We start from the raw sequence: 25,718 nt of genomic DNA, 5'->3' as shown, positions 1-25,718 counted from the left end.
TATAGTGACCAGTACAAGGATAAGTGGGCTGGCAGAAGACTACATTCTGGTGATTCACAAAGGGCCCGCAGATGGGCTAGTTTTCGAACGAGGTTTAACGCTGCCAGTGCGGCAATATCCTACTAAAACACTCTTGCGTTTGTTGGACTTCCCGTGAAAGGTTGGCTCGCTTTAAGGCCAACGCGAGGCCTGGTCTCCTTATGCCACATCCGACAAGAACCATCTGCGAGAGTCAGCGGCACAAAGACTGCAGCGTTATGGATCACTGGCCGTTGAAGGCCATCCAAGGCCTTGTGCCATGGGCAACGTTGCCGAGGTCACCACAGCATTTCCCAAAGAAGGAATTATGGGTTGTAAGGAAGAAAATTGCACCGAGCGTGTGGCAAGATGCATGACGACCCCTGGCCTATTAGTTGTTAGTTGGCGGATTGGAAAGAGAGGTGTCTGGCCCCACCAGGGTTTGACCATTAGATTGGACCATTTCTAACCCGGGGCGTCTTGATAGGTCGTTCGGCTGACCTCTACTCCGCCTGGGTAGGACCGGGCGGGGGGGCGGAGGCGGGGGAGGGAAAAGGCTGGGGGAATGCCGTGGCCGGCCCCTCTGCCACGCTGGGTTTCCCCGAACGCTCACCCTCGCAAGCACTCGCCCTCCAAAAATCTCAGGCTCACTCCACGCCCACTCATATATGTATATTAGAACAGCCGAATTCCCTATGCCTCAGAACATCAAAACTGCTGCTGGCGGCAAGTGTGGCACTATTGTTTTTGATGAGCCGCCTTTCTCGAGTCGACGACATGTGTGCAATGTCTGCTCCAAGGCCTTTAAGCGAAGTGAGCATCGACTTCGCCACGAGCGTGGGCACAGCCAGGAGAAGCCATTCCCGTGCAGATACTGTCACAAGCGCTATGCTAGGAGAGACCTTGTTGTGCGACATGAGAAGACACTGCATGCTTCGACATATACTGCTGCCAATGAGGCAGACCGCAATGGCCCCGGGAACAAACGCGCTCGCAAGGACACTTCGGTTCGGGATGGTCAAAGTCATGAACGATTGGCCGACGTTGATGAAGGGCCTTCACCAACTGGCAGCTTGACGGGCGAGGACAGTGCTGACAACGCAACCCCGGTGCGCGGCGGCGTTGAATCAACATTGGATTTTGCTGCCGGCCTCCATTCTTCCGGGATGAACCAGGGCTTCCGCATCGTACTCGAACCGTCGTCCCAAGAAAGAACAGCCGGTAATGCAACTAAAGAATCATTTCCAGGCAATGAAGGCCTCGAAAAACCCGGCCCTGTCAATGAATTGACCGACCTCTCAGCAAACATCAGCCTCCAGCAAATCATGCCCGCCTCTGCAGCGCACCAAGAAAATCTGCCCGTGCAGAACGGATCGCTCAATGAGCCCAGTATTAACACAGCCCCTCTACCTGATATCACCTTTGCGAACCTTGATTTTTTTGACCCCTTTCTGGGCCTTTCCCACGACGCTCTGGACTTTTCGGGTTCTCATCATGATATCGAACACCTCAGAGCCCTCTCACCGCTGAGTCAACTAGGAGATTCAATGTCACAGCATCGAGAGTTTGCTGTTCGAGATATTGAGACCCCCACCAATGTGACGATTCTGAATTGGCAGCTTCCTCCGCCTAGCACCTCGATCGGTAGCCCTACCCCGCGGATACAGTCACAGGTTCATGCCCTCTCTCAGACGCCGAACCGTATGGATAACTCTACCACCTTGGCCAAATCGTCACCCGACTCGGCAATTTCTAACGCTCCCAGTCTTCCGAGGGTGGTACACGCTTCTCAGGTGAGAAGAGCTTCCTTCGGAATCACTCAAAAGGCAAGGACAGCACTCTATGCGGACTTGGCGGCCAGGTTGACACGAGAGGAGATGTGGGACTTTGATTTTCCCGAGGCGCTTGCACTGGAAAAATGCATGCGCAGCTACACCGATGCCTTTCACGTCCATCTGCCCATTGTTCATATTCCAGCACTCCTCGTCGAAGAAACGCCCAGTCCGTTGATTCTGATTATGTGCGCGATTGGAGCGTTGTACCGTCTCGAGCGGAAATCGGCTACTAGCATGTATCGCAAGGCATCACAGGCGTTCACGCTAAGTATGTCGTCTTGGTTGGCCGTCAATGAGCCTTTGCTAGCTATCGATAACTCCGCGCCATGGCAAAATGAAACAACCCACCCGAAATCTCTTCCTCTCTGGATGATGCAGACGAGATTTCTCCTTGCATTGTTTGGCACTTTGAACGGCAGTGCAGGTTTGATCAAAACCGCCTTCGGATGGCTGGGAAGTCAATGGATCGTGAGGATTCTCATCGCGAATGTGAACACTGAAGAAAGACTGAATATTTTATAGGACTGTCATCTCATGTTGTCGTCCGTGAGCGTCGGCGAAACCGGCGGCGAGACAACGTGGAGAGGGTGGTTAGAAAGGGAGTCTTTCAAGAGGTTTGTTCTCCACGTCCAACCCGACTGATCTCCTTGACTCATTGCGACAGACTCTTCTACGGCGTGGTGATCCTATCGCACATGCTTAGTACTGCATATGGACTAACCCCAGCCTTTTCAACGGCGCAACTTGAATCATTAGAGATGCCTGATGATCAGGATCTATGGGACGCATCTTCAGAAGGTCAATGGCTCTTATTAAAACAACAGCGGTCCAGGACAACGCCACTCAGTCTTGGGGAGGCCGTCGCCAAGCTAATGTATGACACAACAAGCAAAGAGGATACTGATGCCGCCTGGAATTGGTCTCCGTTCGCAACATGTGTTGTTATGCATGCAGTCGCGATGCAGGTCTGGTACATATCGTCCACCAGAGACCTTGGTATGCTACCTAGGGGAAATGGGCTTCATAACCACCCCACAGGCCTGGGCGCCTCAATGCAGACCGAGGCTGCTCTAAACAGGTGCAGAGAGCTCTTAACCAATGCGAAGAGGGCGAATGAGGCGACGTGGAGTGATGAGGATGGGCCGATGCTTTTCAACTGCATGGCCGTCCTCCGGGTGGCATATGGTCGCACGTTTCTGCCCGGTTCAACGCTGGACCGATTTATACTGCTGAGAGAAACAGGTAGCGAGATTGTGGATGCCATTAAAAAGTATTTGTCCATTGATTCGCCTCGCGGTGAATCAATCACCCGGGCAATCACGAGATCGGTTGAAGGACTTTTTGTCCCCGTGCAGGCAGGGGTATTATGGACCGTAAAAACTGCGGCACTCACATGGTGGGTAGACCATGCACTGGCAGGCTGGGACACCGGTACGCAAGTCCCCATCGACGTCTAGACTCAGAAAAGCTCCGAAATGATGTATGAGCTGACCGTATTTAGGGCTCTTCGTGACCCGCTGGATCCACGCGATTGAACAAGAGGAATTGCATAACCGTCCGGTCGACGATTTGGAAAAAAAGACGATGCAGGAGGTGCAACGCCTGATAGAAGAATCTCAGACACCAACTACCAGCTCAGGTTCCTTGGCCGCGGCAGTAGCGAGGTATTGGGCTCTCTTCTTTACCGACACATGGGTCTGGGGTGGTAAGTCTCTTGCAACGTCCAATTGTTCCGATCAAAGTCGCGAAGGCAGCCTTGTTTGCCGTTCTCGATCTACCATCCATATGATCTGGAGATTGAACTTGGCTCGCTGATTGCGTAGTTTGTATAGCTATTCGTGGCACGAAGCTAACACATTTTGTCAGTGACACCACGCATAGGTTTTGTGTTGCAAGAGCTTGCCAGAGCTTACGAAGAATCCTCCATATCCTCGAGGCTGCAAGACCAAGCTGCAGCCTTATGTTTCGCATGAGGCAGCGTCCCCGTCGTGGCTGGAGATAATACTATCAAGCAAAGCAGAGCAAGCCTCCCTCAAAACACATCTTCTTCCTCCAGAAACGCACCAATACATGCTGAGGACTTGGCCGATAGCTCGGTACCTACTTATGCCCCGCAGAACATTCGTGTGACTCTATCTTTTCGGTCCTCTGCATGTTTTACACAGAGGCTACGAGACACCTGCCTGCTGCGGTTTTAACGGCGGTCGCAGCTGATTCTGCGTTGGAGCACACGGATTGTCTTGCTTCAGTGACAATGATTCCAGATGGGACCAGTTTCACTTCCTGCTGGTAGTAAGCTCTCAGCCCACATTTCTGCTAGTACAATACGGAGTAGTCCAGACGGCGCTTAGACGTTCATGCAATCTCATCAATTCAAAAACATTCCACATTCTGCATACCCCTGACCAATGTCCCACATCCCATGGCTCATACGTATTCGTCCTCTTGTCACCCAGAATGATTCAATCGGCATGAGAGCCAGATACCTGCCTATCCATATAGACTCTATTGAGAAGGTGTTTGTAGCCGGCTTGTTGAGGGGGGTGTGAGGGAGGGCCCCCGGGTCCGGGGGGGGGGGGGGGGGGCAAAAGGAAGCTGAGGAGGCTCGCTATATAGCGGATAGTGGGATGATCTACCAAAACGGGACTCGATGACCCTCCACATTTGCTCTCCAGGGATTTCACACCGCCCACTACCCTAAATCCGAGCAGACCACGAGCTATTCAATGCCCGCAATATGTCGGGCTCATAAACAATTGCGATCACTCATTGTCGCAGTGTATTACAACTGCCATGGCATTGAACAAAATGTCGTTGCCGTTCCCTCACAACCAGCTGAACGAACTTTTTGGAGCAACATACAGATTGATATCGCTCCTGTTGGTGACATCCCTGCTGGGCCTCCTCGGCCTGTATCTCTATTCAACGCCCTCCAAGTGGAAGGTATTTTTGGATTCCCTCGTAGTACAAATTTCTAAAGCTGACTGTTTCACGCCCAGGACAGCCGACGGAGGCACCTACCACCCGGGCCTCGGGGATATCCATTCATCGGCAATCTCCTAGATCTGGCTGACTCGGAGCTCGTCAGACAGAAGGCTAGGAAGTGGCATGAACAATTTGGGGATGTGTTCTATACCAAAATCGGAGGCACAGACTACATTTGGCTGTCATCGCCAAAAGCAGTCAAAGATTGCCTCGACAAGAAGTCAAACATTTATTCGTCGCGTGCACCATCACCTTTTGCTCAGGACGTTGCCAGTGGTGGGAAACGACAGTTGTTCATGCCCTATGGCCCCGACTGGCGAAACTTGCGGAAGTCGAGCCATGCCTTACTCAACGCCACAAGTGCGGTCAAATACCAACCTGTTCAGGATTTTGAGTCAAAACAACTCATGGTCGAGTTCCTGGACACGCCGGACAGGTTTTACGAACATAACCGTCGCTACAGCTCATCAGTGATTATGCTGCTCACCTACGGATATCGTCTTCCTACCTGGGAGCATCCCCTAGTTAAGGAGATATACACCGTTCTCGACAATCTCACCGAGATGACGGCTCCTGGTGCGCATGCTGTGGACAGCTTCCCTTCTTTGGCAAATCTACCTCAATCTCTCCTCGGAAGCTGGAGATCCCACGCTAAGAAGGTGTTTGCACACGACAGCAAGGTCTACATGGACCTTTGGCAGACCCTTAAGAAAGGGGTCCAGGAAGGCACTGTGGCGGAATGTTTCTGCAAGGACTATTTCTTGAGTAACCCGTACCAGCACGGCATTGACGATCTGCAGGCGGCTTACATGTGTGGTGGGCTCGTTGAGGCCGGGTCTGAAACTACCAGCACCACTTTGAACAATTTTGTCTTGGCCATGCTCCTGTTCCCCGAGGCCATGCAAAAGGCACAGGAAGAGGTCGACCGGGTCATCGGTAGTGACGGCTCTCGTATGCCGACGTGGGAAGACGAGCCGAATCTCCCCTTTGTCAGGGCCTTGGTCAAGGAGACTCTTCGGTGGCGAGCTGTGAACAAGTTTGGAATGCCTCACTACACTAGCGAAGACGACTGGTACGAGGGGTATTTTATCCCTAAGAACTCGGTTGTGATGCTCAACTGGTGGTGAGTTAAACTGAAATGCCCTTATACACAGGCGAGGGTTAATTTGCATGTGTCCTAGGGCAATCCATATGAATTCTGGACTCTACAAGGACCCGGAGACGTTCGATCCATCGCGATACCTCAACAAGCCACTACCCGCGGCGGAATACATCAACGTGAACGACCCGTACGAACGAGATCATTTTACATACGGGGCTGGCCGTAGAGTGTGTCCAGGAGTGCATGTGGCCGAGAAATCGCTGTACATCAACATTGTACGAACCTTATGGGGCTTTAATATCAAGAAACCGGTAGGAGCAGATGGACAAACTATCGAGCCAGACACCTCTATGGTCCGGGGCTTTCTTAGTGTTCCGAAGCCCTTCCAGGCCAACCTGACCGTCAGGTCACCCGCGCATGCCGCCACGATCCGGAAAACATTCGAAGCAGCGGAAAAGGAGGGTATTAAGTTTGAACGCCGAGCAGCAAAGTAGCTTGTGAGGAGCGACTGTGAGACTGGCACAAATTCAATGTTTTATGTTACGTGGATTGACCCCGCATCTTCCTAAAAGGTGGTCTCGAGTGTTTCTCTATATTCGCGGCATAGATGCTCAATACATCACGATATCTATATCAGTTTAGTGACCAGCCGCGAATTGATTCCAGACGGCTGAGAGCTGGTCCAGGCCTGTTTCTCCAGCCAATTTAAATATCTTTGAGCTTCTGCCATAATCCTCCAATTTGGAACCCTTTACGAATGCATTGCCTTCTTCGGCCGGTGGTCCATAAAGCTGTGCTCCTCCTTGGCCCGGCACATGGTTGGGATACGGATCATCGCCATTCACAAACGCAATCACGTCCTTGGCAAACTTCTCAGCACTCTTCCTCTGTTTCAGTGACAAGTGGTCATTGTAGTTTTGGAACAGGAAAGCGACATCGAGAATATGTGTTGATTTTCCCTTGTAAGGTCCGTCCCAGGGGTTGGGCTCGTTGAAGTGGTATACGAAAGCTGTGGCTGGCCAGCCATGTGCCATCTCGAGAACTGGGGCTTCGAAGCCAATGTCGGTGGCGAATTCAAGAATTTTCATCAGAGCTTCGTTGTCTGGTGTCTCTGGCTGGATGGCACAGGTCGCTAGGAGCGCCCTGGCAAGCTCCGACTGGGCACCCAGAGTCTTCGCTGCTGACTGAACGAAAGAAGACGCAATGCCAGATGTACGGCTCATCAATAAGGATGTGAGAATGCTCCCCTATCAAGTCTCGTCAGTACAGCCTAAGAGTGGAGGGGCAGCAGAATTCCCGAGGCCTACGTCAAATTGACAGTCTCCAAGCATGACACGATTGACCCACGAAACGCCTGGAAGCTGAGATTGAAGGTCAGACTTACGCCAGAGAGCGAAGGTGGGCTGTGCCTTGATTATGTCGCCATCAAGAGTCGGCATCAAGGGAACAGATGGGTCTGTCTTATTTAAAAGGTCTTCAGCTGACAGGCTCATCAATTTCTCGATCTGGATAGCCGGAGTCTCATTCAATAGACCCAAGCGTCCTAGTAACGTGCTGTACGCATACTCAGCCACCGGCTCTGGCAGGGCTTTCATGAACAGGGAACTGCCGCTCATGGCAACCAACTGCTCAAATAGTGGCTCTTGACAGTTGAGATGATGTGTAAGAGAGACTATGTGCCGGTAGATCAGCAATGAAGCAACAGACACAGCTCATGATATAGCCTCACCTGCACCAGCACTTTCACCAATTGCCGTGACACGCTCGGGATCACCGCCGAACCCAGCGATGTTATCCTTGATCCAACCCAAAGCGACACGTTGATCACGGAGGCCTCGATTCGGCTTGATCCCCGCCTTCGCCAGCTCCTGGGAGTGCAAGAAACCGGCCGGTCCCAGACGATAACTGTACATACCTGATTAGATAAGGGAGATGAACTGATTCGATCAAAAAACCCTTACTTGATTCCAATTCCAATTATTGGGCTTCCAGCCGTGACTGATAGCCTCACAATCGTAGCGAGGTCGGCTTGAGGCCACGAATTAGCACCAATCGCGTACGCTCCTCCGTGAATGAAGGCGAGCACGGGCAGACCCTGATGGGAACCCTCTGGGACATGGATGGTCAGATTGAGGCATTCCGTCTCGGACGACGAGAATGCGCCATGTGGCAGACTCTTCTGAATCAAACCCTGCTCCATGTCGCAGCCCACGGCAGGCGACACTGCAGCCGGGCTTGGGAAATGTCAGTAGGCGTCGACCCAGGCCACATATTCGGTTGGAGCCTAATACCATACCCAAATTCCGTGGCATCGAACACACCATCTCTCGCAAGCTTTGCTCTCATCTTCTGAGGCTCTGCAAATTTGTGCTCCAATGAAGCATATTTAACGCCCAGGTACGAGATCACGCCGTTCCGCACTATACCCCTTATCGCGCCAAGACCGGGATGGTCAAGCACAGATGTCGCCATGATGTAATTAGTGACTCGGTCTTTTCGATGCTCTTGCCCGGGGGGGTTGCAGGGAATGGAGGGAAATTACGGTTCCTTTCTATACAGACCGCACGGGGGTTCTGCCGTGTGGAGAACCGTTAAAATAAGTAAGAACCTGCCTCCACATGCACCGAATCTTTTTCCTCATGTCTTGCTTCGTCTCCATCTCGAAAGTGCAGACAAGACCAATACTTTAATCTCGACGGCATCTGAGCCATGACGGGCCCTTCTGGAAGGGTTATCACACATCCAAACGGCGAAACAAGCCACGTCATCGTCGATGACTTTACGGATCCATGGCTGCCACGAGAGACCATTCTCATTCAGCACGGGTTTGGTCGACATGCGGCCTTCTGGTACCACTGGATTCCGGTCCTTGCAAGAAAATACCGGGTTATCAGACGCGACGCTCGGGGCCATGGATACTCTAGCACACCAAATGAACGGATCTATGATTATTCTATTGACACTATCTGCGATGAGATCGTCGACACCCTGGACCAACTGGACGTAGGCCAAGTTCACTTCCTTGGAGAATCAACCAGCGGCATGGTCGGAGAGGCTTTTACGTGCAAGCATCCTGAACGGGTGCGATCTTTGATAATTTGCTCATCACCGACATTTTTACCGCCGGCTGCGCTGTCTCTGTTTGCATTTGGCCACAAAGACTGGCCCACGGCTTGTCGTGAGTTGGGCTCACGGGGGTGGGCAGAAGCATTGTCACGAGTGCCCGGCACAGTTTCAGTCGACGACGAAAAGTACCTATCTTGGTGGATAGACCAAGTTGCCGTGTCTTCGGCCGAAGGGCTCGCCGGCTACGCGAAATTCCTGTCCACGTTGGATTCGAGAGAATACCTCCCACACATTAAGGCGCCGATGCTCATTCTTGCTCCCGCAAACAGTGCTGCTACGAAACTAGAGGAGCAACGGGGAATTCAGCAAACTGTGAAACACGCGCATCTTGAAGTCATCAATGGACGAGGGCACGAAATATACGTGGAGATGCCAGAGGCTTGTCAGCAGGCCCTTCTCGCGTTCCTTTCCGCGCTTTTGGAGAAGAAATAGTTAGTGGTAATTACATAGTACTATCTTTCTATGCTGTCGATCCTCCACCCGAGATGTCCTGGAAGGCCTCTGTGGAAGTTGTTCTAGTCTTCCAAGTCTCATGACTGCACCCCGCTTGGATGCGATGTGTGTACTGCTGCTGCTGTTTCGGAACTGAGAACAAGTTCCCAAAAGGGAAATTGTGGGATGCCGGAGGGGGGGAGGGGCAAGTCTTGGGCTTGGAAATGGAGTAGCTTGGTTGGTGGCACGTTGGCACTATTGTGACTAATTGGTGTCCATGCGCATTCCGAATACATTAAAGGTTAAAAACATCGTGTGGGGGGCCCCAGAGACATTCCAGAGGGGGTTAGCCCTGCTCTCGATCTCGAAAGATGGATGTTAGAATTCCTCTCGGATATGACTGGCCATGTTCAGAGCCGGCCTTTCGTGGAATATATACCACAGATCAACGACCCACGAGAAACCACGAACCGTGGCAGTGCAAATTTGAGAAGCTGTAGAAAAACTATGAAGAATGTCCTCGTCACCATGGGTGATAGTTGTCGGTGCTGGGCCTGCTGGGCTCTTGCTATCCCTACTGCTTTCCCAAGCCGGGATCTCCGTCCATCTTTTGGACATGTCAACCAAGCTGGATGAGCAACCACGAGCGACTCACTATGGGCCCCCAGCGGTCTATGAGCTACGAAGAGCAGGGGTACTGGATGCCATTCGCGCAAAAGGATTCTACCCCGATGTTATCTGCTGGCGCAAAATTGACGGCACCTTATTGGCAGGTCTTGATCATCGCTGCCAGGCTGATGACCCAGATCGCATGATCTGCCTGCCGCTCAATCAACTTGGCCAGATTCTCTATGACCATCTGAAGCAGCAGGCGAACGTCACAATCTCTTGGGACCACAAGGTGACCGCGATTGGCCAAAATGACAACAGTGCCTGGGTCGATGTCCAGACCCCATCAGGAAAAGAGACATTCTCGGCGCCATATATTGTGGGATGCGACGGAGCAAACAGCATAATCCGACGTTCGCTTTTTGGCGACTGGGAGTTCCCCGGCAAGACTTGGGACCAACAGATCGTCGCCACCAACGTGAGTGAAGCGCGTTCCGCTGCTACAGCGGTTGTTGATCTGCCTACATGTTGACCTTGGCCTCAGGTGTACTACGACTTCCACAAATTTGGATTCGAGGATGCCAATTTCATCATTGACCCCCAACATTGGTACATGGCATCTCGGATATCCAAAGGTGGTTTGTGGCGGGTCACCTATGGCGAGAAGGTGGCCACTCGGGAGGAGCTGCAAGAGAGACAGCCAGCAAAATGGCAAGAAATGCTCCCTGGCCATCCAACCCCAGCAGACTACAAGATTGTCAACTTCAGTCCGTACAGGGTTCACCAGCGGCTGGCCGAGTCCATGAGAGCGGGAAGATTTCTGCTGGCAGCCGATGCGGCTCATTGTGGGAGGACCTTTCCATACCGGTGTTGATGCCATGCTAACCCATTAACAGTGTGTAACCCTTTCGGAGGCCTCGGCCTAACCGGTGGAATCGTCGATGTGGGAGGACTCTTCGATTGCCTCACGGGCATCTACCACGGGAAGGCTGATGACTCCATCCTCGATATATACTCGGAAGTTCGTCGACAAAAGTACGACGAAGTCATCAACCCGATATCTAGCAGCAACATCCGATTAATGTTCGACTCAGATCCGGAGACGGTGCTAGAAACCAACGAGTTCCTCCAACTCGCTAAGCGAACCGTGACAGACTTGGAGTTCGCGAAGGAAATGATGGATGGAATCAATGTTATCAAATACAATTTTACTCAGCACTACCATACCGCTGATCCTGAGAAGGCAAAGGAAGCCGGTACCGGGTCGGCAATGAGCGTCCCCGCTGTGGGGGGGGCGTCGGACTGAGATATGGGAATGGCGGTAGATATTGCCGTGAAGAGACTATAGAGTTCCATAACTGTTAACTTTTTCCGAACTACATACTAATAACATTTCGATTTTACATGGATCCTCTGTGGAAAATGGTCGTTTAGGTCGTTGCAATGACCCTTCTCGTCCTTGTTGTCAGGCGACGTACTCATGACAGTTTCGTTTATGCAATGAGCACATTATAAGTTTTTTGATTGGGGGGAAGGGCAGGCTAAATGCACTCTTACGTGAAATCCTAGTCTCTCGGTGAGCGCCATCATATCCCTACGACGCCGATGCTTGACTGTGGCTTTTTCTTGCTCGTTGATTTCAAGAATAAGAAAGTCGGCGCCTCCTTCCCTTTTAACAATCTAGTAGTTCGTTCTCGTTGCTTCTTCGCAGTCCCTTTTGATCAAAGCCGCATGCGCATCGCTTCGCACGGATACTTTGACGTCAAAAGGTGCGCTGTGCTTGGTGAGTTGCGGGATCGTCATGGTATCAATCGGTTTGCCCGGCATTTCGGCAAAATCGAAGCAGTAAAGCAGGCGAGCGATGGCGATCCAGACATTCATCTCACCAACTTTCCAACCCGCACACACTCTACGGCCTAGACCAGATTAGTAAATTATATGCGAAAGGAATCAGTGGCTAACTTACCTGGTCCAAAAGCCCAGTGCCCTTTCAGCGGGTTGTTTAACTCGTCATTTAGAAACCTGTCGGGCCAAAAGCGTTCAGGGTCTTCATACTCATCAGGGTTCAGGGCGATGGCCCATGCATTCCAGGTGAAGACCGTTCCGGCGGGAAACTTGTATCCTTCGTACTCGTCATCCTTGATGAGCATAGTCGGCGCCCCGATCTCAGCAATATTCGGGCGCCAGCGAAAACCCTCTTTCACCACGGCCGTGATGTATGGAAGCTGGTCGCGATCCTCCCATTGGGGTAGCCGCTCGGCGTTGTGGCCACAGACCTTATCCAGTTCGTCTCTCGCTCGATTGACCCAGTCTGGATAAGTGGCTGCTCCAGCAATGATTTGGCCCAACGTGACTCTCGAAGTGTCGCTACCAGCTTCCATGAGAGTGCCAAAGACAAAAAGTCTCTGAGTGTCGCTCATCACAGCGACCTCCTTCGTTTCAAGGAAGGCCGTGGCGAAACACTCCTTCTGAGTTCCTTCCTGCATCTTTCGACGGAGTTTGTCTTCCTCTCTCTGATAGACCCTTCAGTGACGTGTTAGCAACGAAACTCAGGCAAGCTTATCATGCGAGACCCCATCCCAATGCACTGACTTACTTCTTAGTCTTCTCGAATATTCTCTCACCGCGTGGGCGCCACCACTGGAGTCGCCTAGGCAGTCGGTCCAGGACGGGGAATGCGTCTACGATATTGACTCCTGGCTGTTGGTTTTCGAGGAAGAGCTCTAAGGTTTCGAAAAGCTCGACGACATCAGGATCATCCAGGTGGGATCTCCTGCCGAAAATGACACTCATGATCACGGAATTGGCATATCGTCCATTGGCTGACCACCATCTATCTGGCTTTTCCAGGTAGTCCCACAATAGCTGTTTCGACTCTAGATCCTCGAAGGGCATATAGAGCTTTCCAGCAGTTAAGATTTGATGCATAATCTTCCGCAGAGTTCGCCATTGCTCATTGTAGGGCATAAGCACGATCCTGGAATTTCCCGACATGATCCCCTGCGTCATGGGAAAGGGTTGCCGAGAGGAATAAATAGCTGCCCGGCGTTCCATGAGGTCAGCCACCACCCTGGACGAATTCAAGAACACCCAAGTCTGAGAACCAAATTTGCAAGTGAACCTAGCAACAACATAATGTGAGTCTGGCTTCTAGCCCGGTACTGAAGCTTCAAGAGTCTGGACAAATGTTGCTCACATCTCTCCATATTTTTCAGCCAGCTTTTTGGCCCATGGTCCTTGCTGAAGTGCAGGGATCTGGAAAGTGTTGCCAAAGACTGGGACGCCTGGGACCACGGTAGGCAGTCTATAGGATCTGCTCTTGATCAAGGAGCGAAGCCAACTCTGTCCGACGAAGAGGACTAGAAGTCCAAGGATCAGTGATGCCGTCGGGGTCATGTCGATTGAGGCGCGGTTCGTGCGATCCTTTCTTTTGGGCAGGAGGTTGGAATGTTGAGATCACGATCAATCCATCCCTGGCCAACATTTCATACCATGACTGTTCGCTGTGCGCTTCAAGTGTGTCAGACCATCTTCGAATGTCCAGTCAACCCCTCCAAGGATGGTGGAGTCATTCTCCGAGGTTCATCCCCGTTTCTGCTCTGCAAGAGCAACCCACAATTCCTGCTTCGGGAAATATGTGGTGTAAACAGAGTTTGTATCCCAATGTCGTCACTTATCCGCATCTTGTGTATGCTTCCATCACTTTGTGCAGAGCGTCACTGGGACGCCAAATGTGGAGGTGGGTGGCGGGGTTGAATTCATCTCAACGCGGAAACTCTGGGGCGAGAAGTGCCCCGGAGGCTGCACATGGACCATCATTTCTTCCTCAGCGGCGACGCAGGCGCAGAGCATGGCTCCTCCATACTATTTGGCCCCTGGCCTTCCCAGATTGCATCCCGCATCTCAAGTGCTGATTTTTTGAGGATTGGCGGTCAGAGGTCGAAGAGAGTCCAGATATTGCGGGGTAGGACCGAACTTGCATCCCAAGAGGGACAATTAAAAGTAGGTAGCTTGGTGATATACCTGTTAAGATGTTGGACTCTGCGATGGATGCTTGTTGCCGAGGACTTTGTCGAAAAGGTCCTTTCTGCACTCCTCTAAAACACCATGTTTCTACGAAATTTGCAAGAGCAGCTGGATGCCAGATGGCAGCTTCTGAGCCACCACTCCGTCACAGTCTGGCTGGTTGATAACCCTCGGCTTGCCCTACTCTCCTCATTTCTGGTTTTATTGGCAGCCCACCTTCTTCTCGTGACTTACCGTGTTTTCTTTCATCCACTGTCAGGATTTCCTGGCCCCTTCCTGGCCAAAATGTCCGGCTTATGGCGCAGTAACCGGTATATGAAAGGAACGTGGCACGACGACGTTCTCGAACTGCACCAGAAATATGGACGCATTGTTCGCCTAGCACCCAACGAGCTCTCCATTGTGGACGAATTCGCCATGAAGCATCTCTACGGCCATGGCCATAACGCAAAAAAAACGGCGTGGTACAAAGTGTGGGATCCTCCTAACACGGCACCACAGCTTTTCTCCGAACTGGACAAGACGTACCATGCATACCTTCGAAAACGGGTCGCTGGAGCTTATGCAATGTCGTCGATACTGAAGTATGAGAAGTACATTCAAGACTGTTTGGACCTCCTTCTCTGGAGATTGAAGGGAAAAGCAGAACTCGGCCAGCGCGTGGATATGGCCCAGTGGACAAACGCATTCGCCTTTGATGTTGTCGGTGAGCTGGCATACGGGACGCAGCTGGGTCATTTGCGGACCGAGACAGACGTCAATAACCTGAGAGCTAACATCTTCAACATCTTTTTTACACTCTCTAACCTCGGCCACTTCCCTGGTCAGGCCTGGATTATCAATAATTCGTTGACGCAAGGCTTGCTTTGGATTGTGCGAGTTCCGCCCGTGTTTGCGAAATTTGCGACGTGGAGCAGAGATCGGGTGAAAGATCGGATGGAGAACCAGGACAACATCGAACGTGACGACATGCTTGGTCACTTTTGCCGGATGAAATGTAAAGACGGTAGCCCGGCCCCTTTAAATGAAGTGCTCATTGAGGCGATGAACCTCATGTAAGTGCACTGACCTTGGGTATACCTTGTGCCTTGGATCTACTGACTAATGGCAAGCATAGCGGCGCCGGAGCAGACACCACTTCCATCGGCATGCGATCGTGTTTGCATTACCTGTGTAAATATCCAAAATATTACCGCTTAGTTCAAGACGAAGTCGACAACTTCTACGGTGCAAACAAAGGAGCAGAACCAATAACGTACCTCCAAACCCAACAACTCCCCATCCTTCAGGCGGTGGTGAAGGAAGCCACGCGCCTTCTGCCGTCCATTGTGTTTCAACTACTGCGACATGCGCCGGATAATTTCACTGTGAGAGGCCAGTACATACCAGCTGGAACGATCGTGGGCATCAGCCCGATGGCTCAGAATCGAGATTGTGATATCTTTGGGGAGGATGCCGATGAGTTCCGCCCTGAGCGCTGGCTTGAGGACCGCGACAAAGCTGGCTATATGGATACTAGTCTTATGACATTCGGCGGGAGCGGACCGAGGATGTGTGTAGGAAAAAACATCGCTCTGGTAAGTTGAATACCTCAACCCGCGGCAAATAGGGATTCAGGAGACACAGTCGCACTAACATGGGTCTATCATTAGGTGGAAATTCATAAATTCGTCGCTCAGCTCCTCTATTACTTCGACGTCGAGATGGTTGACCCGAAGAACCCGTGGCGTATCACAACCGTATGTTCATCGAGCCCCCATCTAGGCTTTGGCTGACTTGGTGGCAGTACTGGTTTGCATATCAGCATGATCAACATATGAAGATCTGCTTACGGCCTGGTCGCACCATGCGCAGGCCGGATGGACTAGCGCTCGAAAAGGAGTCGGCATGAGTAGTGCTGGGGGCAAGGCTTCTACGAACGGTAGACCAAGTGTAGGCATCATCGACCCCTGTCTTCACAGGCTCGCCACGGATAGCTGGGTTCACACAGCTGCTGGCCGTAGAGAATGCCAACTTGATTCGGGTTAAAATCGTGACATGTCAGCGTACCGGCTTCTTTTTAATCTGCGTATCCGTTGACCGAACTACTTAAAGCACCCGAGCAGGTCGATAGAGGGTGTGGTGCCACCAAACTGGAGTAGTTTCCAAACACTTTGAATCGCATTCGCATACATTCTAAGATACCTCTTGTGTGATACGGGTTGACCTAAAAAAAAATAAAAAAAGAGGCCACGTGCAGTGGAAATGTGGAAGCGTAGGCCGAGGAAGCCCATTAACAGGTGCATTGAACCGTACGGCCTCTCAACTACCGTGAATTTCGAGTTGTTCGACGAATACCAACACAGTGAAGCCAAATGCAACGACAGATGAAGTTTTCATCATACGACACTGCTGCACCGGTATCGTAGTGAATACCGTTAAGGATCTGAAATCGACCCATAGTAGCAAGAAGGATTTTTCCGATTCTCCATTAGAAACGAAGCAATTGTAAAACAAGTGAATGACTGCCAAAGCTTTCATTTAGTACGAACCATGGCTTTCAGGGGAAACACGGATTACCGTCTATCCGTCTCGAAAAAGGAGCATAAGAAATTCTAGCACTAAGCAGAGAGCGCGCAGAGACGACCGACACCTCAGCACCATTGCCAAACTGATTCAGCTTCTGGAAGAGGACAACGGCTCAGCAGCAGCGCAGGACGTGGGCCGACACTCAGCCCCAACAGAACACTTTGACGCTTCACTTGGTCCTCCCACTTTCCTCCCTCGAGACGACAAAGACAAAGACTACAGCCAAGTCACTCCTCCGGAAGAAAACTGTCTATCCTTCACTTTCACGGACTTGGACTTTCAGCCGCCCGGTGATCAAGTTCGAGGGGCCGCAGCGTCGGTCGCACAGCTATCCGAGCAGGAGCATGGGAGGGCAGAACAGCCGCAACCAGCGCCTCACCCCCGACCAGGGTCCTGCTCATGGAGTATGGTACTACTTCTGGTGGATTTGTTCTTCGAGAAAGTTCAGCCGTGGCTCCCTATACTTCACAAGCCACGCTTTCAGCAGTTTCTGCTGGAGATATTGGGGGCAGAGGAGAACGCATTGGCAAGTCTCCGTGTGGAAGAAGCATTCCTGCTGATGAGCATGTTTACCTTGGTATCGCGCTTCCTGCCCGCCGAGACAATGACAACATTTCCTTTGTGCGAATGGGAAGAGGCTTACGCCGCGAAAGCACTGGATTATTATACTGAGGCTCGTGAACAAGAGTCGTACGGCCTGGTATATTTGCAAGGATGCATTACCCTGGCTCACTACTGCTATTCATCTGGGCTATTAGCACAAGCATGGATCCTGGTGGGCGTCTGCATTCGCATGGCTAACGAAGTCGGCCTCTCTGATATTGACTCGGAGGAGCAAGAAGAATTAGATTGCATCCAGTTGGAAGAGCGTCGGAGAGTTGGTTGGCTTATGTGGGAGCTCGATACCTTCGGATCCCATGTCTGAAAGAAGCCTTTCGCCATTGACCGGCGGAGTTTTTCGGTGGTCCTTCCAGTATCCGACGAAGTGTGGTTCACGGGCGAGATTGTCCCTTCCATAGGCCTTCCGACAGGATCTGAAGGTTCCTGGACGAGACTGCGGGAGTCTCCTAACCACAGCGAATGGGCTCGGTACTTTCTGTCCGTAAGCATTTTGTCAGCCTCAGCAGAACACTTGCAAAGACAGAATACCACTCCCGAAGACCTATACAGGTTGGAGAATGAGATCAGTTGTTTCAAGCTAGCTCTTCCACCGTCGTTTCGCATGCTCAACGACTCTCAGGCCTCCGCGAATATATCGGCAGCTCGTCGTAACTGGATCATTGGCACATATCTCGCCCTGTCTGCAGCATCCTTTGTCACAGGCAGTCTCGCCCTCAATAATGTTGAACAAGCCGGAAACGTTCTTGGAATGGCCAGCGCGTCAACATTTCTTCAAAAGCGAGGGATTGATTTGTCACGGATTGCACAGCGATGGCCCCTAAATCAAATCCGATCCGCCTATCCCTTTTTCTCATTTTACATGCTTACTCCATATGTGCCAGGGATATCATCGTGTATCCCTTCCCATGTAGGTTCGTCTTCAATTGAAGTAGTGAAGCTCATACAGTCCCGCACAGGGGACCTGTGGAGGTTGGGCTACATAGCTGAACGTGAGTATCTGTCTAACAATTTACGAACAAAGAAACGCTGAAAATTCGCAGGAATACAAGAGCTGTGCGCCGTCAAAGATGTAGACGGACTCGACGAGATAGACCTGCCTTTGATTGCCCGGTATTGTCTTTGGTTTTTGCCTTCTGTCAGCAAACGTGCGGCTCCACTCCTTGCAACTCCAAAGAGAGTTGGAACGGGAGAATGTGACAGTGTTCGGTCTGATCAAAGTATTCCGGATTTCAACGGGCGTGCTCCTTTGAATGGAGATCAAAATACTGCTACGGACCCGCTTGAAGGAGCCGATCCTCGGGCCATGCTCTCAGGACATCGGGACTTCGACGGAGGCAACTTCGACTTCAGCATGATGGACGTATTCGACAACTCGCAGCCGAGAGACATGGTTCTGGAACCAAATGCCGACCCCTAAGGTCGCAACATCTTTCGCAGTTGCAATGTCTATGGAAAGCTCCACTCTGGGACTATCCGTCGAGGAGGGCTCTTTTATTCGTAATAGCGACGTTGCCACGCTATGGCGCATAGTCTCGGGTTGCAACCGACGATCGTACCCTCAGGAAATTTCGCGTTCCGAGAGAATCACACCTCCTTGAGGCACGACTCGTTCGAGAATCAAGCCTACCGGGGTGTGGAGGCGAATCGCCTCTTTGATGACAGCACTCAAAGATGGGAGATGATATGTCTCCTTAAACTTCGGGAAGTCGGAGAGCTTCGCATTTTGGAGCTCAGCCTGTAGTCTGTTCAGAGCACGCAGGGTCCGTAGCTTGGTGCTCCGAAGCTCTCTTCCGGTAGAGTCAGTAACCGCTTCAGCTATGGCCTGCTTGTTTACACCAGCTTCTATCGGCGTCATGGGAACTGGATTTGCTAGATATAGTCCTGGCTGCTTATCCCTTTCACTTGGGTATTATTGTCGTCCATGTACTTTCTTTGATTGGCACCGATGCTTGTGTATGACATAATCCTCTTGGTGGTGTTTCTGGTGCTCTGAAGTGTCAAACGCTTGGAAGGGGTGCCCCAAATCGTGGCATTGGAAGGTTCGAGAAACCCATGGGTTAACATCCTCTGTCATGTGTGCAACGGAATGCGAAAATGGAGCGCTGTTCATAGAATTGCGCCAGCTGTCCATGGATGGCGCCCAATCTCTCAGCGTCACGGCATGCACAGATTCGGGATACTGTACGCCGTTCCACGAATTCTCTTTCTCCCGGCGTTGACCTATCCCTTTGAAGTCCCTGTCCGTGCCGAGCTTCCATCTGTGCCGAGATGAAATCGGCACCGATGCTCTCAATGGGGAGGTGAGCTTTTTTAATGTCGAATGAATTGGTCTTTCGTGGCTTTCTGCGTCCAGTGCGCCCTGATTTGCTTGACCCAGGTCTCAGAAAATAATGGCGCACCCGCTTCACATCCCAAACTTTGCCCCGGTTCTGTGGTGGTAAACGATGGGCCTGACTTTCACGTGGAAGCAAGTCGCCCATGCTACCAAACCCTAATTGAGTGGAAGAAATTCGTATCACAAGCACTCTAATATAGAACTTCTTTAGATCCGTGAGCTTCCTGTTCCAGAGATTGGTAGGCTGTCGGTAACCTTTGCATTGAAAATGGCCTCCACAGTCATGCAACTTCCCAGGTGGCAGTCCACTGATATCTTCGTATAGGAGATACTTGGCATGACAATACCTTTCGTCCAGTTCTCAATTTCTCCACCATGGCATTCACGCGGCCGGGCTGCTCCAATCCAACTTCTTGCGATATGAAGGACCACCACTACTTAACTCCCCGTCAGTCTCACCATTATACCCTGCTCCTCTGCCTTGCCACATTACAACTCTCGGATCGCGACGAACCAACAGCGGGAAGTGCTCGTCAGATGGCTGCGAGAAATTGTACCAAGGTTGCGCGACGTTGTTTATCACAATGCTGTAGAACGGATCCGAGGAAGCCGGGAGCTTGAGATCTACTTGCGCCTGTACCATTTCACGCCGTCGGGGCAGAGAAACGACGGGGATTGATTCTTCTCCTTTTGTGGTGTTGTGCACGAGATGGACGCTTCCCGATTTTCCGACCACAGACACCGTCCCAGAAGCAGTATTTCCTGCGACGTAGGTGGATGAGGACTTGAGGGTTTGGCCTGGGTGCATGTTAAAGGGGAGGATCTCCTGACTTGCGGCTGACGTTGCGGGTGGTTCCGAGGTTGATGACTGCATTGCAACCGATGATTTGATGAAGTCCTCTAATGAGACGACCTGAGTCTGGGAATCGCCGTTGAGCACAGCGAATCTTCCACATGACGAAATGCAGATACTTCGAATTAGAAAGCTCGGTGTCACAAGGTTGCTCATGCAGTCTGTCAAGTTAGTCAGCGTTTTAAAGTCAACTGAATGCAGGAACAGCGGAGTAGTGTAGCTACTTATACGTACTTTCGTCGTAATTCCACACTTGAACCGAGTCATTCATGAGAACCATTAATGGTTCGCTGGAGTGGAAGGCGACCTTGGTTATGAGTGGTTGTGTTCCATTCCCCACAGCGAACCTAACGAGCTCGACTTCACCCGCAGTAGATATCTGATTGAAGATGGCGAAGTGGTTGGAATTTGCGTGCTCATAGTCTGAGAAGAATAGTCGCCCTCCAGCGCCAAAATGGAACGAATAGGTGTAGATTCGGTGGTATCCCTGTATGTCAGGCATCGATCTGCACTCGGACCAGGCTTTCCTGAGCCCCGGCGAGAAATTTGTGTCGATGGCGAAGGACTTGTATGTGATTTCTGACCGATATTTCTCGCTCTGGATCCGAAAGAGCGTTCGAAGGACAGTGAAGGACCTTGCATCTTCGCTTATACTAACCGGGAACGCTATCCGCCATCCGGTGGAATCTCTTATAAGCGATTGTCTCATGAGAAGCCATATCTCGTCAGAGTCAAGAGGAATTTGAATCTCAAAAAGCCGCCTGGGTTCGACGTGGGTGGAAAAGGCTTCATAACGGCATACCCAGCCACTGCAAATATCCCTAAGCTCATGCGCGGTGACAAGAACGTCCATGTCCTCCCACACGTATTCAAATAGGCTAGAAGTGCCTTAGTGAAGCTCTTGACGGTGGGTCAAGCTGACATACCTTGATGGCCAAATTGCGAGAATGGCTATGAAGGTGCCACATGGTGACATGGTTGAAATTGAGCAAAGACGTTTTGAGCTCCCCTTGGTCGTCTCAGGCTCACCGGCAGCCAAAGGAATAGCTTTTGTGAGTTCAGTCTCGACGAGAAACCGACACTTCGTAAATGCCGTCACCTCATTCCAGATCAGAACAGGCGACTTCCGCAGGTTGTCTGCCCACTCCTTCTTAAGCGTGGACAACTCCTGGCCAAACTCTAGCATATCACTGCATAGTTTGGGGAAGTCAGATAGAGCCGGACAAAGAACTGTCTTCCCCCTAGCAAAGTCGGACCACGTCACCAACTCGTCTGACGGCAGGCCCAGATTTAATTGGTTTGAGAAGATATAGAATGCCTGTATCCATGTCGTCAGGACTGTAGGCTTCGACAAGAACGCCGCAATCACCTCGGCAAGAACGACAAATTCACTTTCTGTGTCTGATTTATTGATGGAAGGCTCAGTTGATGAGAGAAGGTGCTGGGCCCAATAGCAAACTGCGTAAGGAGCGAGGGGAAAGCTCGCGGAGAGCTGGTCATGGTCAACATTCTCAGTCACTAGTCCTGAAAGAGGCTGTGCTGGAAAATGATAGGTCAGATACAGCAAGCAGTTCTTGGCAATGACCATGCTTGCCAGGGGTTTGTCGCAGAGAAAGGCCTTGCTACTCCCTTTGACCACCAAATATTGATTCTGCTCAGGGTTGGACGCCAGGTAGTTGAAGTACTCAGCGACTGAAATGTGAATAAACTTGACGACCATTTTTGTTGGCTTGCTTGGGTCCTCATAACGCTGTTCTACTAGGCTGCCGCATGCTATCAGAATAGTCTGCGCAAAGTCAGTGTAGTTGCTTGTTTCGTGGATCACTGAGTTTTGTGCTTCCTCAACCACAATGGCATCATGGAGTTGCTGAATACTAAGTGGAGCGACAGAGTGCATCAGCCATGTAAATACGCGTCGCGCCAGAAGCTGCTGGGTGGTTCCGCCTCGGAGGATAGCCCGCAAGATTCTGTCGTACATCTCTTCAAGTCCCTCAGGGAGTACGACGTTGAGAATCGTCTGCATTCTTGAGTGTGGGCTTAGAAGGGGTGACGCGAGATAGCTCATCATCAGTCGAGCCCACAAAAACATACCATCAGCGCCAAGTACAAGCCTGTCGATTAGGTTTGGCATGTCGTCTTCGTCGGCAACAAGCTCTCCATCGTCGACTAGCTCGTTGATCAGACGCGATACGTAGATCCGAATGTCTCGGGACAATGCCGGCTTATTTTCTCTCAGGCGAAGTTGCTTGCAAGTTGATTTCATGAGTCCCCGAACATTCGGTCGACTGAGCATGAGTAATTTGGTAGTTTTAATCGCCGATAGAGTCAGGAGATGCTTTAGGAGACTGTTGTTGTCATCGCATTCGTCAATTGCGTCGATAATCATCCAAGTCGTGCCTTGCTCCTCTAAGCATATGCGCAAAAGGTCCATTAGGTCGTCTATGGTTGAAGTAAGCTGACCCCCCGAGAGGCCCTCCATCATAAACAGAAATCTGTCAAGAATTTGCTGCTCAGATCTCCGATGTTGCAAAAGCTGAGCCAGGAGAGCACGCAGCGCTGAAATTGTCTGGGTCTTGGTCGGCGAGCTTGCTGCAAAGAAGAAGTAAAGTATATAACCATCGCAGTATCCATTCCGTAACTTGGTGACAACAGATGCTGCAAGGATAGTCTTCCCAACCCCTGGATTCCCTAGAACCGTGTGAGAGTAAGTGCGTGACCCGAAAGTGCCCGGATCTCAAGCATACCGTTGATCCAAAGAGAATTCGTGCCGAAGCTCTTGGGACGTTCTACGCTGCCTGGCGGCGCTGTCGATTCTGCATGCATCCACTCTATGAATGCCTTGTCATCATATATCCAATTGGTCGTGTCGTTCTCCAGTAAGTCTCGTGACTGGATGAGTTCTGAATTAAACTCAGGTGGCTGAATCCATTTCAGTACGCGGTCGAATGCAGTGTCTATGGTAATCAGTTACACGAACAGGGCCAGTTATATGATTCATAGGAAAAGTAGGCTTACCTTGAAGCTGTTTCAATATATTGGAATTGCTCTCTCGGATGTCCCTGAGCTCTTCACGAGCAGGATTGTTGGCTCCCGATGCCCTGATTATCTCCTCGGCCAATCGCTCGGTAGACTGTCCAGACTGCTGGGCAAGAATAAGGAGAAGGTCGTCTTTGACCCGGGTGTAGTACATCGTCATAGCTGCTAGAGTATCCTGGAATCTCTCATCAAAAGGTCTCCACATAAGTTTGCCCATGAGGACTGTCTTGGAGCCAGAACCTACGTAGCTGTGAGTAACAACGGACGAACTTGTGTCAATGGGACACTCACTGCCATCTTTTTTCCGGAAAATCCGAAACACATCCCGAAAGAATGAGAGTAATGCCCGATAGATTTCGCCAAGCGAAGCGGCAACTCGTTGTGCTGAAGGAGAATGTTGCACCTTGGTTGCTTCAGCGAGCACATCCTTACCGAATGCCAGGGCGAATCGAAGTCTCTCCAAGACTTTAGATAACTTGTCAAGAAATGTCGCAAAGTTTGTTGCAAGCTAGACCCTTCGATGAGCGCCCGAACTCAATTACCGGGAATTAGGATCGTGGCGCGACATACCTGAATGATAAGTCGTAGCGAGCCCCACACTATTGCTGAGTACTGCGGGTCAATCTGATTAAAGATGTCGATGATATCGAAATACGACTTGAGGCCATCCCCGAATTCTTTGATAAGGGTGAGAACTTTGCCGCCGATTCGAAACGACCTTGAATTGGCGACCGCGTGAGTCTGCCCGTCTAGCCCGGCAAGGATTCCTTCGATCGTTGTATATGACGTCAAGTGAAGGCGTTCATCAGGGGAAAGGGATTGCAAGAAAGTCAATCTTGCATCTTCGAAGATTTCTCGAGCGGTTCTGGCGCTGTCACGCAGATCGGAAAATTAACCACAACATCTTGACCGCCCGGGGGCTTAACAAACGAGAGTTACTTACCTCATAGCTCCGAAGTTTTCCGCAGATGGTCATAGAAGAATCCACAAACATTTAGACCTGCTCAACAATCAGGGGGGCTGGAAATTGAGCGTAGATAAAGAATCCATCGAGAAGCGGGGTGGTGAGTATCTGCGCATCTTGTTGCCTGACGTGCACGAGGCGGTGCAACTGCCAAGACTTACCATATCTTCTAATGCACGGGGAGAGATCGATGTCACTGCTCTCAAGAATCTGCCTCGCCCGACTAAGCCTCAAGTTCGCGTCAGTCAGGCTGCGCAACAAAAACCAAAAATAGCGATCTAGCTACGATATATATCGAGAGCGGTAAAGGTGAACTCATAGTAGGATGGCGATAGAACGATGTCTTTTGACCCTCGGATCACGGGATAATGGCTATAAATTCTCACTGGTCGGTGATCGTGCGAGATTGAAAAGACGAAAATCTCCTGGTGCACCTCCTTCTCGCGTTTCACCAGCCTAGACAGCTCCACGACTCTTCAATGGGGAAGGGGAAGGACACATACCCTTTACCCATGAAGGAGTTGTCAGTAAGTTCGCCCACAAATGGCTGAAGGTTCTGAAGTTGGGTCTCGGTGAATGCAGGGTGTTGAATCCAACAGAGTAGTCAGGTTGAGGTCGGGGACTGGTCGCTGGGACATAGTTGTACCGGCCTCTGTTCACACTTTCAATCAGTTTATCGAGATATTTAGCACCGAATGTGGCCAGGGTCTCCGCAGACGGAACGATGAGTCGAGGTATATCTCAGCTTACCCTAGCATCATTTTTGTTTTGGAGCCTCCTGCATGCTTTCTCAAACACGTCATCGAAGAATATCGAATCCTTGGGGACAGTTTGCTCCTTCATTAATAGGTTGCGACAAAGAACTCTACCCTCATTTGTGATATTTGGTTCAGATTTGTCCATCGAATGCAACAAGGGAGATGCGCTCCCTGATGCACGGAGGGCGTGGATTGTGAGAGATTGCATCGACCGTCTCTACAAGGGAGTCCCAGTTTCGAACCTTAGGTTCCTAAAACTGTACCTCCGTGGATAGTCGCGTAAAGTTTCCACGTCTATGAAGAGAGACACTTATGAAGATGGCGTTAGCATGCAATGACAGCGGGGCCTAGAAACGGGACTGAGCACGGCTGATGGGCAGTGATGGTAAAATACGTGAAATCTATTCCTTGACGAAAGAATAAACGTTCTGAAACCGAAGATTCGATATA

At 51.0% G+C, this 25,718-nt stretch overlaps 2 protein-coding genes across 2 annotated transcripts; both read right to left on the bottom strand.

Moving 5' to 3' along the window:
- Window positions 1-18,880: 18,880 nt before the first annotated feature.
- On the bottom strand, window positions 18,881-19,177 carry PV07_05724 (uncharacterized protein; the record flags this gene model as incomplete). Its single annotated transcript, XM_016392637.1, has 1 exon — window positions 18,881-19,177. The coding sequence occupies one exon, from the start codon at window positions 19,175-19,177 to the stop codon at window positions 18,881-18,883; it is 297 nt and encodes a 98-aa protein (XP_016250156.1).
- Window positions 19,178-19,848: 671 nt separating this feature from the next.
- PV07_05723 (uncharacterized protein) lies at window positions 19,849-24,562 on the bottom strand. Its single transcript, XM_016392636.1, has 8 exons — window positions 24,490-24,562; window positions 24,117-24,417; window positions 23,838-24,054; window positions 23,526-23,786; window positions 23,255-23,464; window positions 21,437-23,198; window positions 20,745-21,388; window positions 19,849-20,671 (listed from the first exon to the last, which is right to left on the bottom strand). The coding sequence occupies exons 1-8, from the start codon at window positions 24,492-24,494 to the stop codon at window positions 20,040-20,042; spliced, it is 4,032 nt and encodes a 1,343-aa protein (XP_016250155.1). The 5' UTR covers window positions 24,495-24,562; the 3' UTR covers window positions 19,849-20,039.
- Between the last annotated feature and the right edge of the window lie 1,156 nt (window positions 24,563-25,718).

This window comes from Cladophialophora immunda (genome assembly GCF_000835495.1).
Source record: "Cladophialophora immunda strain CBS 83496 unplaced genomic scaffold supercont1.3, whole genome shotgun sequence".
Lineage (NCBI taxonomy): Eukaryota > Fungi > Ascomycota > Eurotiomycetes > Chaetothyriales > Herpotrichiellaceae > Cladophialophora > Cladophialophora immunda.
The sequence above is the reverse complement of the archived record's forward strand: the minus strand, read 5'-3'. Positions and strand labels throughout refer to the sequence as shown.